Genomic DNA, 16,469 nt, shown 5'->3' with positions numbered 1-16,469 from the left:
TTTGAAATAAAGCTTTTGATGACAAAAAAAAAAAAAAAAAAAAAAAAAAACTAAAAAAACTAAGAACTGGTTCTTAAATAAGGACTTTAAGAACCGGTTCTTAGATTTTTTAGTTAAAAGTTAAGAAACAGTTTCTTAACTTCCGTTAAGAACCTCACTTTAAGAACCGGAACTTAAAGTTCTTATTTTAAGAACCGGTTCTTAGGTTTTTTAGTTAAAAGTTAATAAACAGTTTCTTAACTTCCGCTAAGAAACTCATCCTAAAAACTTCATGCTCTAAAAGATCTTCATTCCACTTCCGCGTATTAAAATAAAAGGCACGTGTTAACTCTCACGCGTTTGAACATACAGATCCAACGGTCCAGATTCCATCTTCTTCTTGCTCGCTTTTAACAACCTACAGAAACTGCTCTCCGATCTGAGATAACTCCCGTAGTCCGCCTTTAGATCCACCGTTCAAAGCAGTTACAATGGCGGTTCCGTCGCGGGAGGATCTTGTATACATGGCTAAGCTTGCGGAGCAGGCGGAGAGGTACGAAGAGATGGTCCAATTCATGGAGAAAGTCTCCGCCGCAACAGATGGTAGCGAGCTCACAATCGAGGAGCGAAACCTCCTCTCCGTCGCCTACAAGAACCTGATCGGCGCTCGCCGCGCCTCGTGGAGAATCATCTCTTCGATCGAGCAGAAAGAGGAGAGCCGCGGCAACGTCGAGCGCGTCAAAACGATCCGTGACTACAAGGCTAAGATCGAATCGGAGCTCTCGGGGATCTGCGACGGAATCCTAAAGCTGCTCGACTCTACGCTCGTCCCTTCCGCTGCTTCCGAGGAATCCAAGGTCTTCTACCTCAAGATGAAAGGTGACTACTACAGGTACTTGGCCGAGTTCAAAATCGGTAAAGAGAGAGACGCCGCCGCGGATAACACCCTCGCCGCTTACGAATCTGCTCAGGTTTGGATTCGAAGAAATTGACCTAGATTAGGTTTCTGATTTTGGATTAGACCTAGATTAGTTTCTGGATCTGGATTATTAGGCTTAGATTCTCAATTATAGTGTAGATTGTTCATGGAGCTGTGTTGAATGCTATGGCATTTTTGTTTGTTTGTTCAGGACAATGCTAAGGGGCTTGCTTCAACTCACCCTATCCGTCTTGGTTTGGCTTTGAACTTCTCTGTGTTCTATTACGAGATCCTTGAGTCTCCTGACCGTGCCTGCAACCTCGCTAAAACGGTAAACCTAATCTTTGATATCTCTCTCCATTGTCTAGCAGCTATCACCATGTTAGGATTAGCAAATGTGAAGAGGACTACGTAGTCTACGTTTGAAGAGTATCTCTTGCTCTTTAGTGATGATATATCTTTATGTATCTTTGCTTCTGTTCAGTATTGTGCTTTCTTTTCAACACTTTCACGGACAGAAAGTGATTGTTGTTCTTGTCTCCATGTGTGTGTGTTTATTATCAGGCTTTTGATGCTGCTATTGCTGAGTTAGACACTCTAGGGGAAGAGTCATACAAGGATAGCACTTTGATCATTCAGCTTCTCCGTGACAACCTCGCTCTCTGGACATCTGACATGCAGGTTTGTTTGTTCTCCCTCTCTCTCTTTAAACACTTACAACTGTTGCTTGATATCATAGTATAATGGATGATGAAATGTTTCGTTGGTGTGGATCAGGATGAATCTGCAGACGAGATCAAGGAAGCAGCTGCAGCTCCGAAGCCAACAGAAGAGCAGAAGTGAAGAATCTTGGTGTGAAATGGTTCTGCTAGTGTTAGGGATTGAAATCATTTTCTTCGTCAATAATCATATTGTCTCTAATCAAAGAGATGAGTCTCTCTCTTTCTTCCATGTTGAAGTACATTATTACTCTTATATCTCCTTTTGCGTTACCCTTTCGAATCGATGTTAAGTCGTATTCCGAGTTAAAAGGGAAAATAATCTAAATAACCTCCTATGAAATTTGTTTGGTGGTTTCATATAAGACAAGATATAAGAAGCACGAGAGAAGATAAGAAGCAAATGCGATTTATTGAACAATGAAGAACACAAAAACAAAGGCAAATGCAAACAAAAGAAGCAAAAGTTACAAAAACTTCCCTCCTTTATATTATTCTTTTGAAAACAAACAACAACAACGACGATAGATGGAAAGATAAAAGAACCCTAGATGAGGGTTGAAATCCTTCAGCATGCACTGGACTACTCTTGAAGATTACTCGCTGGTAAATTCGCTGAAGTTGATGAGGATGATGGATTGTTTGTAGATGGGAAAATGACTCTTGGATTGACGTTCTAATCTAAATCCCATGATGGTACAGTTCCAAAACCCATTTGTTCAAGGAGACGCTGCTTTTCTTCATAGGTGGTGGAATAATTAAACAAATCTGAACTACCAGAAGGTACATTTTCCGGAACAGTCCCTTGTTGTAAACCGTTATGAGGATTAGGCCAACCTAGTTGACTCTCAGATGGTAAAGCATTCCCCAACTGTTGATGATCATTCTGATGATTAGGCCCGGACGGTGCAACCGGTGGTGGGATGTTATCAGATGGCACAATGTTCTGAGAATGAGGCCCTCCTTGTAGACACCCGTACTTAAATGTCGCTGGTGGTGGGACATTACTGGATCCTAAACCGTTCTGAGAATTAGATGGTAACGTTGCATGAACGGGTGGTGCAATGCCATCTGGCAACATGTGCTGATAATTAGGCCCGTTTAGTCGATTCATTGACGGTGACCATGCAGGAACAGGTGGAAGAATATTCTCCATTTCTAGACCATCATACGTAAAACCAGGCACAGGTAGACTTACAGACGGTGACGTTGCATGAACCTGTGGTGCAACGTTCTCAGACAGAGAATTGGAGCCATGTTCCGACGCTGGCATCGTGCGACCATTCTGAGGATCGGGCACGTTTAGACTTCCCGACGGTTGGTTCGTCAGAACCTGTGGTGGCACGTTCTCCCAGTGCTGCTCCTCGTTAATGATTCCAGTTACATAGGGAAGTGGAGCCATTAACGCATCCAAATTAAAATCATCGTCGTCTGCCATCAGAATGTTCTCAACGGACTGCATATAAGCAGCCCTTTCCATTTCCCCTTGCTCTCGAGGTGGAGACGGCGGCACCGGAGTCGCCGCCGGCAAAGAAGGTGGTACCTCCGGAAACTTTGCTGGAACCAACGGTGCCGGTGGTGGCGACCATACAGCTTGGGGTGACGTCGGCAACATTGTCGGAACCGACGGTGGTAATGGAGGCGACGGCGGAGAAGGCCGTGAGGAGGACGCTTGATCGGTGGTTGTTTCAGCCGCTGAGGTGCGAGGCCGCATCGAAACCGTTGGGAATGGAAACGGAAGGGGCCGTGAAGCTGATGACGATTGTGCCACCGGGTACCCATTAGGTGGAGCGTCATATAGCCTGATTAACCGATGATTGCTAACATGAGCCTGTGTTGGAAAAAGGAGTCTGGTTTGTCCCGATGAGACTGGAAGAATAATAGCGTCATTTAGCCCGATTGGCCGAGGATTGCTAACACGAGCCTGTGTCGGAAGACGGTGACCGGTTTGTCCCGATGGGCCTGGAGGAATAGAAGCGCCGTTTAGCCTGATAGGCTGAGGATTGCTAACACGAGCCTGTGTCGTAACACGAAGACTGGTTTGTCCCGATGAGCCTGGAGGAATAGAAGCGTCATTTAGCCTGATTGGCTGAGGATTGCTAACCTGAGCCTGTGTCGGAACACGTAGACTGGTTTGACCAGATGACCCTGGAAGAGTGCTCGTGAGTCTACGAACCATCGACTTGTATTCAGCTTTGTTCGAAGTATATACCTTTGCACCAGGGCAATTGCTACACTTCTTGGGTCGTTTTGCAGGAGGAGAGCTTGATGAATTCTTGTTTTTGTCATTCGTCATCTTTTTTATATATTTAATTTTCTTTCTTTTAAGCTTTTTGTTTCATGAAACATCAGAGAGATATAATATATATATATATATATATAACATATGTTTTTTATGCTAACTCATGTTATAGTTAATTAGATTTCCAAAACACACTTGATATTGAGATGAACTTTTAAGTTTGGTAACTAATTAAATTTTGTCTTTCACTTTGACTATACAAAATCTTTTGAATTCAGACTAATAATTAAACCCTCGGAATTTTTAGATGCGACAATTAATATTATGAGATGTTAATTAAATATTTTGTTCAAACTTAGACCACCATTAACCCTGACTTTTAAGTGGATCCTTAAGAGGTGGGTCCCACAATTTTAATAAAAACCAGCTCCTTCTCTTCTTCTGCAAGAAGCGACTTTGCTTGGGTTCTTGTACTGTTTACGGGTTCCACTGCCACGTAGCGGTCCGCGATTGGTTCGTTTTTAATTTTTTTTTTTAAATCAGACAAAAAAATAAAATATAAAATAAGAACCCTTTAGCTTTAATCATGCTCTTAGGAGTCAATTGTTTTTTTTTTTTTTTTTTAGGTAACCGCGGGTTTCCGGCGACCGTGGTCAACCGACTATTCCCGCGAGGCCCACGGCACTCCACGTATTCTTGGGATTTAACCCTAGCCTGGGTGGCCAGCGGGACTCGAACTGCGGGTACCGTATTGGGAGATTTCCCCTCAAGTATCACTAGTCCAAGGCCGCTGGTTTAAGAGTCAATTGTTTGGCATATCATTAAACAATGGATCACTTGTTTAATTTTAATGTTGACTATTTCCCACTTAAAAAACAATTAATCATTTTTGGCATATAAATTCAGCATTTCCTGTTTTAGTTACTTGTATACATATGAAATTTGATTTCTTGTTTAACATCAATGTAGACTCACGGCTCTTGAGATGTTTAAAAATTACAGTTAGTTTGTATTCAACGTTAGAAATAATCATATTGTATGTCAGTTTTAACAATGTCCATGTAATATTTAGAATATAAGATAAAATTTCTTATATATATATACAATACAGAGGAGACCGTTTCATGAATGTTATAGTAGCTAGAATCTTACTATTTTATTTTTGGTTTTCCAGTAGTAGATTTTTTGCAATGCCAGTAGTAGTATTTTATTTCTAAACACATTTCTTCTACTCGTATATATATATATATGTATTTGTTTCTTTTCTTTTTCTAGTAAATGTAAATGTTCTTTGATTTCCTATTTTCACGCTGGCTTGTCGCAAGTAGCTCGTGAGTGTACATGCAGGTCTGCATGGTTTTATTGTTCGTGCCCAAGAACTCGACCAATCCAGTGCACGTACGCACAAGGCACAACTAAAACACAAACTCTAAAATAAAACAAGAAAACAACCTTAAAATTTTTCTTAGAGAGATTAGTTATCTAATCTGATTTTGAAATTGATGGCTAACAGCCGTCATTGGCCAATATTAGATAGCGATTGGCAAACAGTGCAACAAAGATACAATTAGATCATTAACCTCTTTTTCTCTTTCTCTTCTCTGGACTTGTGGAAATATGGCCGTTCGGTGATATTCGATAAAATTGAAACGATATAGAGAAGATTAGCATGACCCTTGCGCAAGGATACGCACAAAATCAAGAAATGGTCCAAATTTTTTTTTTTTAGCAAAAAAAAATACTTGTGGAAATATATTCCTCCTCTCGTCTACTATTATTGTTGCAAATTTCTCTTTCAAATTGTCATCCTATTAAAATAGCTGTAAATTTGTAAAATAAACACAAATTATCAAGTGCGTAGCATCTTAGTTGTTGTAAGATGTGGCTTTTATCAGCACCCTCACGGTACGTTACGCTGAATCTTACCAAATCTCAGTCGATTTAGCATCATTATTATGGTTCTTTTTACAACTTAGAATGTCCTTGAACAATACATTGGAAAAATGAAAAAGGGATCAGGAAAGACAGTAATTAATGTTGGAATGTGGAAGCATGCAGCGCCAATATGTTTGGGTAGCTTTGATCTTTTAAGCGGCCGAAATGTTTGCGGGAGCTTGTTCGGTGGTTTGAAATCTAAACGGAATATTCCAATTCTCGTGGATCCTAAAATAGATATATGCATCAATCTTTTTATGTGAACACATTTTGTTTGTTAACAATTAAGTTTATTGGGGGGACAAAATGTTTTACTAGTTTCCAAACTATGTTTTACGTTTTCGTGGAATCCAATTCCTTTTCTTTTAATATTGCAGGAGCTTAATCTATAGTTTTATTACACGTATTGACATCCTCTATACTATATTTGAGAAGTGATTTTACCACATGTCTTCTTTACAATCAATTTTACAAAACAAATATGACATGCCTACTGAAATTGATGACATAGTTTCCGGAAAAGTATGACATGGATAATTTTATTTAATGTTGATTTATATTTTTGGCAAATTTATTAAAATATGGTAATAATTCATATATTACATAATATTGATATTTTTTTAGGTGAACTTTTTTTTAAATATGGCAATAGCTCATATTATATTTGAAAAATGATTTTGTCACATGTCCTCTTTATAATCAATTTCACAAAACAAATATGACATGGCTACTGAAATTGATGACACGGCTTCCGAAAAAATATGACATGGATAATTTCATTTAATGTTGATTTATATTTTTGACAAATTTATTAGAATATGGTAATAATTCATTGATTACATTTAATATTGATATTTCTTTTAGGTAAACTTTTTTTTAAATATGGGAATAGCTCATACATCATCTATAAAATAAATATATTCATATATAACATTTCAAATTTAGAAATATTATTATTTTTGTATAATTATACAATTTGTATTACTAAAACTTTCAAAAAATTTTACAATTTTTTTAAAAATTTAAATATCTAATCGTGAGAACATTAGTTTCTTATATATTTACAAATTTTATAAATATTGTTTAGGCTAAAGTTTTGATAATTATACAATTTTATATTATTTTTATTAGTTTTATACAAATTAATTTAATATATATTAAATATATATTAAATATTAGTAAGAAAATAGTAAAATCTATAATATTTAATAAAATTTATTTTTAAATATAAGTTACGATTTAAAAAATTCTTTACTGCACATGGTGCAGAAAAACACCCAGTTTGAGGTAATTAACAAGGGTTACGTTTTTTTTTTTTTTTGTAACAACAAGGCTTACGATTTAAAAGAAGAAAGAAAGTCTTCAAGGTTGGACCAAATGAGCTCCTTTGGCTGGGCTGCTAGAAGCTTCGGCTGCATTTTTTGGATTTTCCGATGTTAAACTTTTTCATATACTAATAAATATATATATATATATATATATATTTTAACTTACTCTATATATATATACTAGGTAATAATCCGCGCCTTGCGCGGAATGTGATTATTAGTTTCTTTATTTTTTTAATAAAGAGACATTAATCTAGATATCAGTTCGGTTTTAGGTTATTTTTTTGTTTTTAATCTCCTAAAATATAACTATCATTTTAAATCAATATTTATTTGGTTTGTTCGGTTAAAATATTTGTTGTTTTTTGTTTTTTTCTGTGATAATAAAAAATTACTATTATTTGTTTGTTTTTATGTTATGAATCTTTGATAGTCATGATGTCGAACCAATGGTTTCATATTATAGTTTCTAAACGGATAATAGTTAAAAAAAGAAAAGAAAATTATTAAAAAAATCATTTTACTACAATTTGGTCAATAGTAAAAGAAGCATTAAGAAAAAAGAATATTTTAACTTTCAAAAAAAACAAATATTTCAGTTGTTGTAAATACTTAGTTATAAGGTGCTCACGTCAATGTGCACATGTATGTATACGTAAAAGTATATAAAGATGGTTAGTAAAAATATATAAAGAGACTGTTAATTAATATTAAATGATATTTTTTTTAAATAATACATGAAAAATAAAATTCTTAAAATGAAATTATTTAAAAACAAAAATATTGTAAAATGTATATAAACTATAATATATAACTTATATACAATTCCTTAAATATATGTATATATATATGCATATAACGGATCAAATTGGATATCCGTTCCTATAAATATTGATATTTGTGATTTACTTTTTTTTTACAGACATTGTTTTTAGTATTTGATTTGCTTCGTAGAGTAACGGATATCCAGATTTTTTGGTTCAAATCAAAACGGAGAACGAATCGAATCAAAATTTATGAATAATTTGTCTAGTTCTATTCGTAAACAGTAAAAATAACGTAAAGAAGAATCATGCATGTGAGTTTTATATTAAAAAAACATAAAGTACATAGTGTGAACATATTTATGTAGAGTTTGGATGAGAAACTCTCTACATGTGACATGTATCTATTTTAGTGTGAACACATTTATTACAATGCTTCTATACATGACATGTGTCCAATTTAGTGTGAACGTATTTATTACGATGCTTCCCTTTTAATATATAAGAGATATTGCTCTGGGATAAGTATCCAAAAATAAATAGATCTCTATATAAATATATTAATTATGTAAGAACAACAACTCTGGAAAGTCCAGAAGAGATTAATATGAGTGGATGAGAGTTAATTTCATGGGATTCTTTGTTCATTAGTCAAGATTATTTAATATTATAGAAAATTTAGTTTGGTAAGAACTAAAAAGAGAAGAAGAGAAAACTGGCCACTGAACGTGGATCTTTATTATTCGGAAACAGAAAATATTCATCAAATACTCGTCCTAAAGGAAAGGCTCAAAAATTGACTATAAAATGGACACATGGCATTTTCTTTATTTGCATTCTCAAATAAATATATAGGAAATCTATGTAGTAAACGAGAATCTAAAGTTTGATAAGAACGTAACAAAGAATTTCGTACCAAATCTGTAATTAAATTTTATTTTATAAGCTCAGTCAAAAATCTAATATGCACGTGAATTAATTTCATGATAATTCAAAATGTGGCAGCATTACAAGTAGCGAATTGTGACATACGACAATTTATTAAGAATCTGACATTTGTTATTTTTTCTTTTCAAATGCTGATCATAGTAGATAGATATACTGGGCCTCAGTATCGTCGGCCTTGCAAACCTCTCTCTTCTTTCAGAGAGAAGGTTTCTCTCTTTCCTTGTTCTCTCATCAGATATCTTTCACAAGGAAATAGTTATGAATTTTGTTTTCTAACGCCGGTATTTTTCTGGCTTAGACTCCCGTTAGTCGGGCTTTCGGTCTCTGGGAAACGGTGGCTACCCTAGCATCAGTTTCACCGGCTTTTGACTCCGGGAAGCGGTGGCTCCCATCGCACCGTCTTCGCCGGCTTGGGGTTCCGGTGGTACACCTTCCTTTTGGTGTTACCGTTGATTTCCTCTCCGGTTTAATCCGGATTTTTTTTTAGTGTCTCTCAGCTTAATCTTAGCTTCTCTGGTTTTTTTTATTCAATTGTGGCTCGATCTAAACTTCCGATTGGTCTTTCCTTCCCTTAGTATGGGTGGTTTCACCTTCGCGCTTATAAGTATCTTCAAAAATGTTTGGGTTTATTGTGCAGGAGTATTGGAAGCTTTAGATCGTTGCTTGCAATTGATTTCTCAAGTTGAAGCAAAGATCCGTCGGTTTATAGTAGTATGGGATAGATCTTCTTATCTAGCTTCACTGTTATGAGTAGCTCTTTGATCTTTTCCATTTTGGCTATTCCGACTGATAGTTGCCGGTGGTTGATGAAATTTGATCCCGGCGATAATCTCGGACTCTCCGGCGTTTTAATGGAGGAAGGATGATAATCCACGTGCCGTCACGTGTCTTCTCTGGCCTTGGCTTTCACACACGTGTTCGGTGATGGATCCCTTGATGGTCTTTCTTCCTATTTAGGTTTGCCCATCTTTGGACCTGATGTAATTATCTGTTTAAGCTTTTATGCCTCTTTGTATAATATTTGCCAAAATTAATAAAATTTGAGTGATAAAAAAAACAAGAAGATATACTGGGCCTAAAGCAGACTCAAGTCCAATTCATGTTAGGACAAAAGACTGCTGTTGAGTATAGTTTTATTATATATTTTCGAGTGAACCACCTCAATTATGTATGCACTTGTCGATATCACAAGGATGTTAATTTCCGGATTTTCTTTTTCGTATGCATTTATCTATATTACATTGATATTACTTTCCGGAAAAAAAGAAATTGTTAAAAAAATAATTTCAAATATATCCGTCGAGTCATTGAGGGTCTTCTGGTGTAACCGTAGCGGTTATGCTTGTAGTTGCGGAAATTTGCGAATGCGGGTGGTTGCGATTTTAAACAGGTTTAAAAACATTGTAATAATGATATTGCGGTTAGAAATTGAATCGTTTATGAGATACTTATAACTGGTTAACTACCAAATACAACATCAGTTAAATAAGAAATTAACAATATTTAAATTTTATATAATCATAAAAATATTAAACATCATAATATTATAATAAATATAAAAATTATTTTAAGAAACTTATAATTTTAAATTTTTAAAAATTATAAAAAACATTTTTATTTTTAAAATTTTATAATATAAATTAAAATGTAATAGCTATATTTTAGTATTTCTCTTATTTTATTATTTCTTTTTGTATTTATATTGTTTAAAAATAAAAATAAAATATTTAACCGCAACCGCAAATGCTAGCTAGAACCACCTTTTGAATTTAAGAGATTTATAGCGGTTTGAATCGGTCTGAGTGATCGTCACAAAACGCCTATAACCCTGGAAATCAATCATGCCCTGAGTCAAGCTAAAGTAGGTAATAACAAACTTTTTGATCGATCTTCAAAACGTTATCCTGATGATGTGGTGATCAATTATCCCTGGGTTGCTAGTTGGGGGTTACGTGAAACAAGTCCATTGAGATGCCCAAGCTCATCGCCATTATCTCTCTACAGACGTCACAATCTAATTACAATGGTTTCTAAGTTGATGTCCGTGTCAACTTCTCTGACTCTTACTAAATGGTACATCTCTTCAGTCTTACCTTAAGGTAAGTCTGTGTGTCTCCCCATCTTCAATAATAAGTTCCGATTTGAGCTTTGACTGTGACAGCATCTTGGAATGGATGAACCGACTAACCGCTTTCCACAAAAGACCCTACAGATTATTTTCTACCATTGTTGTTAATTCATCTTTAAGCTCTTATTCAGATCGAATCCTCAGCTTTCAGTTCGGTTTTCATGTTAATTATGGAAACATTAGTCCTGAATATTAAACCATCTAGTTCTTTTTTTTTCCTTTTTATTATTAAAAGCTTAAAACCCATCACAAAAAGAAATAAACAAGTAGAGACTCAAAACCTAGTCGATATAAACAACCAACAAAAAATGAGCTCACAAAAACCCAGAACATAAAAAGGCCCAAAGAAAAAGGATGATCTCCAAACACGTGTTGAACTAGACGGACGCGTGACAAGCTGAGAGTCAATCTCCCCACCAACGTGAAAGTAGTTGCCGGAGTTCACATCTCCGTTGACCGGAATCAGGGCCGGCCGTGTGAATCTGGAGGTCCAAGACCATTTAGTAAAGACTTCAAAAATTTGGAGGCCTAAAATTTTTTTTTTACAAATTAGAAATCTATTTACATATAAAAATTTTCAAAAATTTGGGGGACCAAGACGAATGTTTCATTAGGTTTGGCCCAGGGCCGACCCTGACCGGAATACACCGGAAATAGAACGACGGAAACCAACAAACTATTTGCAATTGAAGAGCCACAAAACCATCAATTATAACGCTTGAGCTCCAACATAGAAAAGCCAATCAACCCTGATCGACAATCAACTCCAAGCAAAGCCACCAAGCGATCCAGAATCCAAACCAAAGTTTCTTCGTTTCAAACTACTTCAATCGAACAACCAACGATCACAAAGAACAATCGCCTGATGAGATCGGGTTCAATGGAATCGAGAAGAACACGCAAGCGAAGATCGAACAGAACCCGGAGATAACCGGTAGTAAACCAGCAACGTCACAAGAGTAAGAGCGACCGTCACCGGAGCCAAGAGCCGACAGACCAACGCCGAAGAAGATGGCTTGGTCTCCGAGCCAAAAGCCAACGACCGCATCGAGGAGATGACGCGCCGTCAGAGCCAAGAGCCTGCCGGAAAAACACCGGCTTGGAGTTTCATCTCATCATCTTTCCTTCTGTGAAAGATCCTACAGAGAGAATAGAAGACGAAAAGGAGAGAGAAAACCCCGGAAAATGACAACCGTTAAACCATTTAGTTCATTCTGACACATTTTGCATCAAAGCTTAAAAAAATGCTTTATTTAGAAAAATGAGGGCATCTTCATCAAAAGTCGTTCGACTAAAATCTCTTACAATAATAATAATATTTTTAATTAAAAATATCTTAAAACTTTGAGAGATTTATTTTTAAAATTATTTATATAGTGGTATATATTTCTAAAACTTGACAATTTTTTTAATAAAAATTATTATTTTTGGTGAAAATTTTTGGTTACGAAACTCCTAATAATAATACTAAAGGCCCTCCACAGTGGATGGTATCTGAAAAAGTTTATAGAGATGAGAATTGGACAGAGACATACATCTTTAGTATGACATGACAGACGCATAGAACAATTTGAGAGACTCTTTTGACAAATGTCTTTCTATTATTTGTTTTAGTTTTTTTTTTATGTATTTTAGTTTAATTAAAATACATAAACCAAAATACAACTTTATATTATTATTATATATAAGAGACTGTGATCCAACTCTTACCGATGAAGATGCTCTTAATTAGACATAATAGGGCAGGTCCGTCCTATGGTCGGGTTAACACATAACAAATAATATAAATACTTAAAATGTTTAACTTATTCTTAACTGAAACTAAAATGAATTTTAATATTTTTTTTTATTAAAACAATTTATGTATTTAGTTGACTATTTGTTTTAAAAGTGTAAACTTGTTAATTATTAAAAGTTTTACATAAATTACTATTTTGTTTTTAATTTTTTTTTAATTTAACTAATGTAATAGTTAAAATTAGTTTTTAAAAATTAGTCGATGAGTTTAGTGAAGTGATAAGTAATAACTAATAAGTAGTGCAAAGTTTAGACTACATAAAAAAATTTAAAGTGATCATTACTATTTAAAATTATACATGTTTGTTTGATTCTTAAATATATTATTATGATGTTTGAAAAGAAAATAAATCACATAAGTAACTCATGATTAGAGTTATAAATATAAATGGTACTCGAAATTAGCATAGTATAATTCTTACACTTTATTATATATAATTAACTTATTATATATTAACTAATGATTCTTGACGTGAACGGCCGCTTTGTCATTAGAGTGTGAGAACCTTAAGGAGAAAGCTTTTTGATTTTTTATTATATATTCTGATTTCATTTAAAATAAATTATTTATATATAACACGCTATTTTCATTATAATTTTGGATTATATAATATTTATCTAATCAGATTTATTCTTTTAAATAAGAAGTTTTTAAACTTAAAATATTAGAAAGTAAATATATTAGTATAAGTAAAATTTATTTACTATATTATTTTAATAAATATTTTAAATATATGATCTATAGTAAAATGAAAATGAGTATTTTTTTTCCAATTTATTCACATATATTACATTATTAAAACAATGAAAAACATTTGATTTATTTTTCAAATAGATACATAAATATATATATATATAAATTATGTAAAATAAATATTATAGTGATATGGTATACATGCGGAGGATGATGACATTCATAAAGCTATTTTAAAATAGAATATATTTTTAAATATTTAATTATAATTATATTAGTGGAATTAAATCTATTAGTTGTTAGAAATGATGAAAACTGTGTTTCTTTATATAGATTTATTTCAGTTATTTAATATGTAGATATAAATAAAATATTAAAATAAATGTTAAGTTACAAAAAAAAATATATATATATATATTAAAATAAATGTTAAAATGTTATGGCTTATATGGGAAAAAAAAATCCAAGTGTGAGGAATTTATTACATTAAAGAAAAGAATGAATAGAGTTATCAAATCTGTCATGAACCCTTGTCCTTTTTAAATCACAGTGAGAGAGGTGTTGCTCATCAGAGTACGTTACTCCTTTTCCATTACTGTTACATATGATATGATTACTTACTAATAATATGGTCTTATGAACTTGGTTTCCCGGGTGTAACTTGCTTCTGATGCAGTATTTGGACCAGACCAAACCATTTTTTTGAAACTTCTTGGAACAGAGAGATCAACCCAAGCTCTCGATGGTATTGCAATGGAACTCGAGGATTGCGTGTCCCTTGGCTGAGAGAAGTTGATATAGGAACATATCCTTATGAAGTGTTCCAAGATGTGGAATGAGCTCTTCTGATTGGTGAAAAATCTTGAGGCCTTGTAATAGAACATCATGTCGTGTTGGACATCACTGGACAGACAGATAGTTGCTGAGCAAGGCAAAGCTCTTAATGCAGTTGCACCTCCTAACGTCAAGGTCCTTGTAGTGGGAAATCCTTGCAACACCAAGTGTTCAAATAAAATATAACTTCCCAAAAATATAAAATCATCAGCTAATAGAAATTAATGAAGAAGGAAGAGGTTTAAGCAATCAATACCTGAGAATATGTCTCTGTTTTGTAACTCCATTTGAAGATGGCATGGTGGTTGACCATCCTCAAGCTTCCATGGTTCAGTCATCTGATGTGGTTTCCGCTTATTCAAAGGGTTGGGACAATACCACTTAAAAAGCAGTAGGTAGGAAGACAAACCTTAGCAATTACTGTCTTCCCAGTTCCTCGCTCACCATAAAAAATCACACCCTTGGATGGCTTAATACCAATATGTGCATACAACTGAGGATGAGTTAAAGGCAACTCAACAGCTTCCTTAATCTCATGACTCTGAGCTTCTATACCTCCAATGTCAGCATAAGAATCCAAAGGAGCCTTCTCAATTTTCATCACATACACCATCAGATCCACCTCATCTTGTAAAATCACAATAACTGATAGAACCTAGTACAAAATCCATTGCAAGACTTACCACAATCACAACAAAGATATAGTCTTTAAAACCCAAATAAACATACCTTAAGATCGAGCATCTAGGTTCGAGCTGATCTTAATCGAAAGACAATATCCATACGTGATACTGAGGCCCAACATATGACGGTGCAATTGCATAATTCTCATCAATCAACTCCTCAAGTTACCAACGATCATCGGTGTACGACGGATATCATAGAACTTAGATCTATCTTCCTAGGCTTTCTCCTCCTGAACACCTCTTGGTTAGCTACCAACTCTTCCTCCATCAGTAGGCGGTATAGTGATTCTAGCCAGAAAATAGATTAATTTTGGTGTTTTCACGGATTGAGAGGCTGATGTTGAAGTGAAGAAGACTAACCTTTATATAGTTGTTGATACACCGCCTTGCAGAGGAATAGCTTGTAGCATTCAATGTCAGTCACGTCTCTTTGTTTGCATTCAATGTCAGTCGCGTCTCTTTGTCTGCACATCGGTCTATGGAGTTAAGAAGGCCATAAAGGGGAAGAATCTGTATCTCTGAGCGTTTCAGTTACCAAAAGCGAAGTCAAAGAGACGCGACTGAAGATTGATTTGAGTCAAACAACCTCTCGAAACACCATTGAAGGTGACAGAGAACGCAGACGATCACTTCTTGGTGGTCAGAACTCAGAAGTCGCAGCAGAACAAAGAGGCGAGACTAACCGTAAAGTTTCATGTTTTGTGAAAACACAATTAGGGTTGACTCTGCAAGGCTATCAGGCTGTCTCCACATCAAACCATAAGCCCAACCGGTATACAGGGCCCAAAAACACATCGAATTATACTAAACGAAATAAGCTCAAACACACGAAATATATGACTTAATGAAACGCAAAGTATGAGGGAGAGGGAAACGTGTCGCACTCACAAGAGCCGACTTTGTGACCTGAAATTCTAGGTGGCTTCACCAGGGATAAAACCTTTTTTTTATATATAAAGATGATTTGTGGATCAATTCTTAAAATAAGTCTCTAGCATTTATTATATTATTATTTTCATTTTATTTAGTTTTGTTATTTTTTAAATGGTGTATTAACTAAAGAAAGACACATGGCATGTTAATCTCTCAAGAATTATTGGACGTCTATTCTCCGAGGGACTACTCACATCTTTTCTATTTTCTCTTTCTTCTTTTGTATTATCTAATTATTTTATTTTCTCAGAAATTAAGGCAAGAAACCATTTGTTTATGGTCTTAGAGCATCTTTATCCCACAAACTCAAAAGTGGGGTTCTTATTTTTTTTATTTTTTTATTTTTTTGTTTTTTGTCTGAAAAAAAAAATTAAAAGACTAACCAATCGCGGGCCGCCACGTGTCAGTGGGACCCGCAAACAGTGCAAGAATCAAACAAAGAACGGTTCTTATTTGGCAAACACAAAGGACGGTTTTATCATTTTAGTGGGGCCCATGGCACTAAAAACCCCACTAAAATACCAGGATAAAGATGCTCTTAGAGCACTCCCAATAGAGGTTCT

General features: G+C 34.7%; 3 protein-coding genes, 1 long non-coding RNA gene and 1 other non-coding gene across 7 annotated transcripts; 3 read left to right on the top strand and 2 right to left on the bottom strand.

Annotated features, from left to right (window-relative positions):
- The first annotated feature begins 340 nt into the window (after window positions 1-340).
- LOC106371053 (14-3-3-like protein GF14 omega) lies at window positions 341-1,960 on the top strand. The gene is made up of 4 exons (XM_013811072.3): window positions 341-950; window positions 1,110-1,229; window positions 1,463-1,579; window positions 1,676-1,960. Exons 1-4 carry the CDS (start codon window positions 471-473, stop codon window positions 1,739-1,741), a joined length of 783 nt encoding a protein of 260 aa, XP_013666526.2. The 5' UTR covers window positions 341-470; the 3' UTR covers window positions 1,742-1,960.
- Window positions 1,961-2,293: 333 nt separating this feature from the next.
- Window positions 2,294-3,913, bottom strand: LOC106369446 (verprolin). The gene has a single exon (XM_048764102.1). The coding sequence runs from the start codon at window positions 3,911-3,913 to the stop codon at window positions 2,294-2,296; it is 1,620 nt and encodes a 539-aa protein (XP_048620059.1).
- A 1,563-nt stretch (window positions 3,914-5,476) lies between these two features.
- LOC125591054 lies at window positions 5,477-5,579 on the top strand. The gene has a single exon (XR_007327039.1). It is a non-coding gene; the product is annotated as a U6 spliceosomal RNA (small nuclear RNA).
- Window positions 5,580-8,418: 2,839 nt separating this feature from the next.
- LOC125589971 lies at window positions 8,419-9,897 on the top strand. Its single transcript, XR_007326158.1, has 2 exons — window positions 8,419-9,040; window positions 9,133-9,897. It is a non-coding gene; the product is annotated as an uncharacterized LOC125589971 (long non-coding RNA).
- A 3,979-nt stretch (window positions 9,898-13,876) lies between these two features.
- BNAC07G13760D (outer mitochondrial transmembrane helix translocase) lies at window positions 13,877-15,680 on the bottom strand. Of its 3 annotated transcripts, XM_048762717.1 has the most exons (6): window positions 15,509-15,675; window positions 15,334-15,437; window positions 15,017-15,261; window positions 14,697-14,942; window positions 14,544-14,625; window positions 13,877-14,441 (listed from the first exon to the last, which is right to left on the bottom strand). In XM_048762717.1, exons 3-6 carry the CDS (start codon window positions 15,029-15,031, stop codon window positions 14,074-14,076), a joined length of 711 nt encoding a protein of 236 aa, XP_048618674.1. In that variant the 5' UTR covers window positions 15,032-15,261; window positions 15,334-15,437; window positions 15,509-15,675; the 3' UTR covers window positions 13,877-14,073. The 3 variants fall into 3 exon arrangements, with proteins under 3 accessions (XP_048618674.1, XP_022561284.2, XP_013666529.2); XM_022705563.2 differs by having other exon boundaries at window positions 14,697-14,873; window positions 15,334-15,680; XM_013811075.3 differs by having other exon boundaries at window positions 14,697-14,965; window positions 15,334-15,679.
- Between the last annotated feature and the right edge of the window lie 789 nt (window positions 15,681-16,469).

The sequence above is a fragment of the Brassica napus genome, chromosome C7 (genome assembly GCF_020379485.1).
Source record: "Brassica napus cultivar Da-Ae chromosome C7, Da-Ae, whole genome shotgun sequence".
In the NCBI taxonomy this organism is placed as follows: domain Eukaryota; kingdom Viridiplantae; phylum Streptophyta; class Magnoliopsida; order Brassicales; family Brassicaceae; genus Brassica; species Brassica napus.
This window is presented reverse-complemented; position numbering and strand designations above follow the sequence as displayed.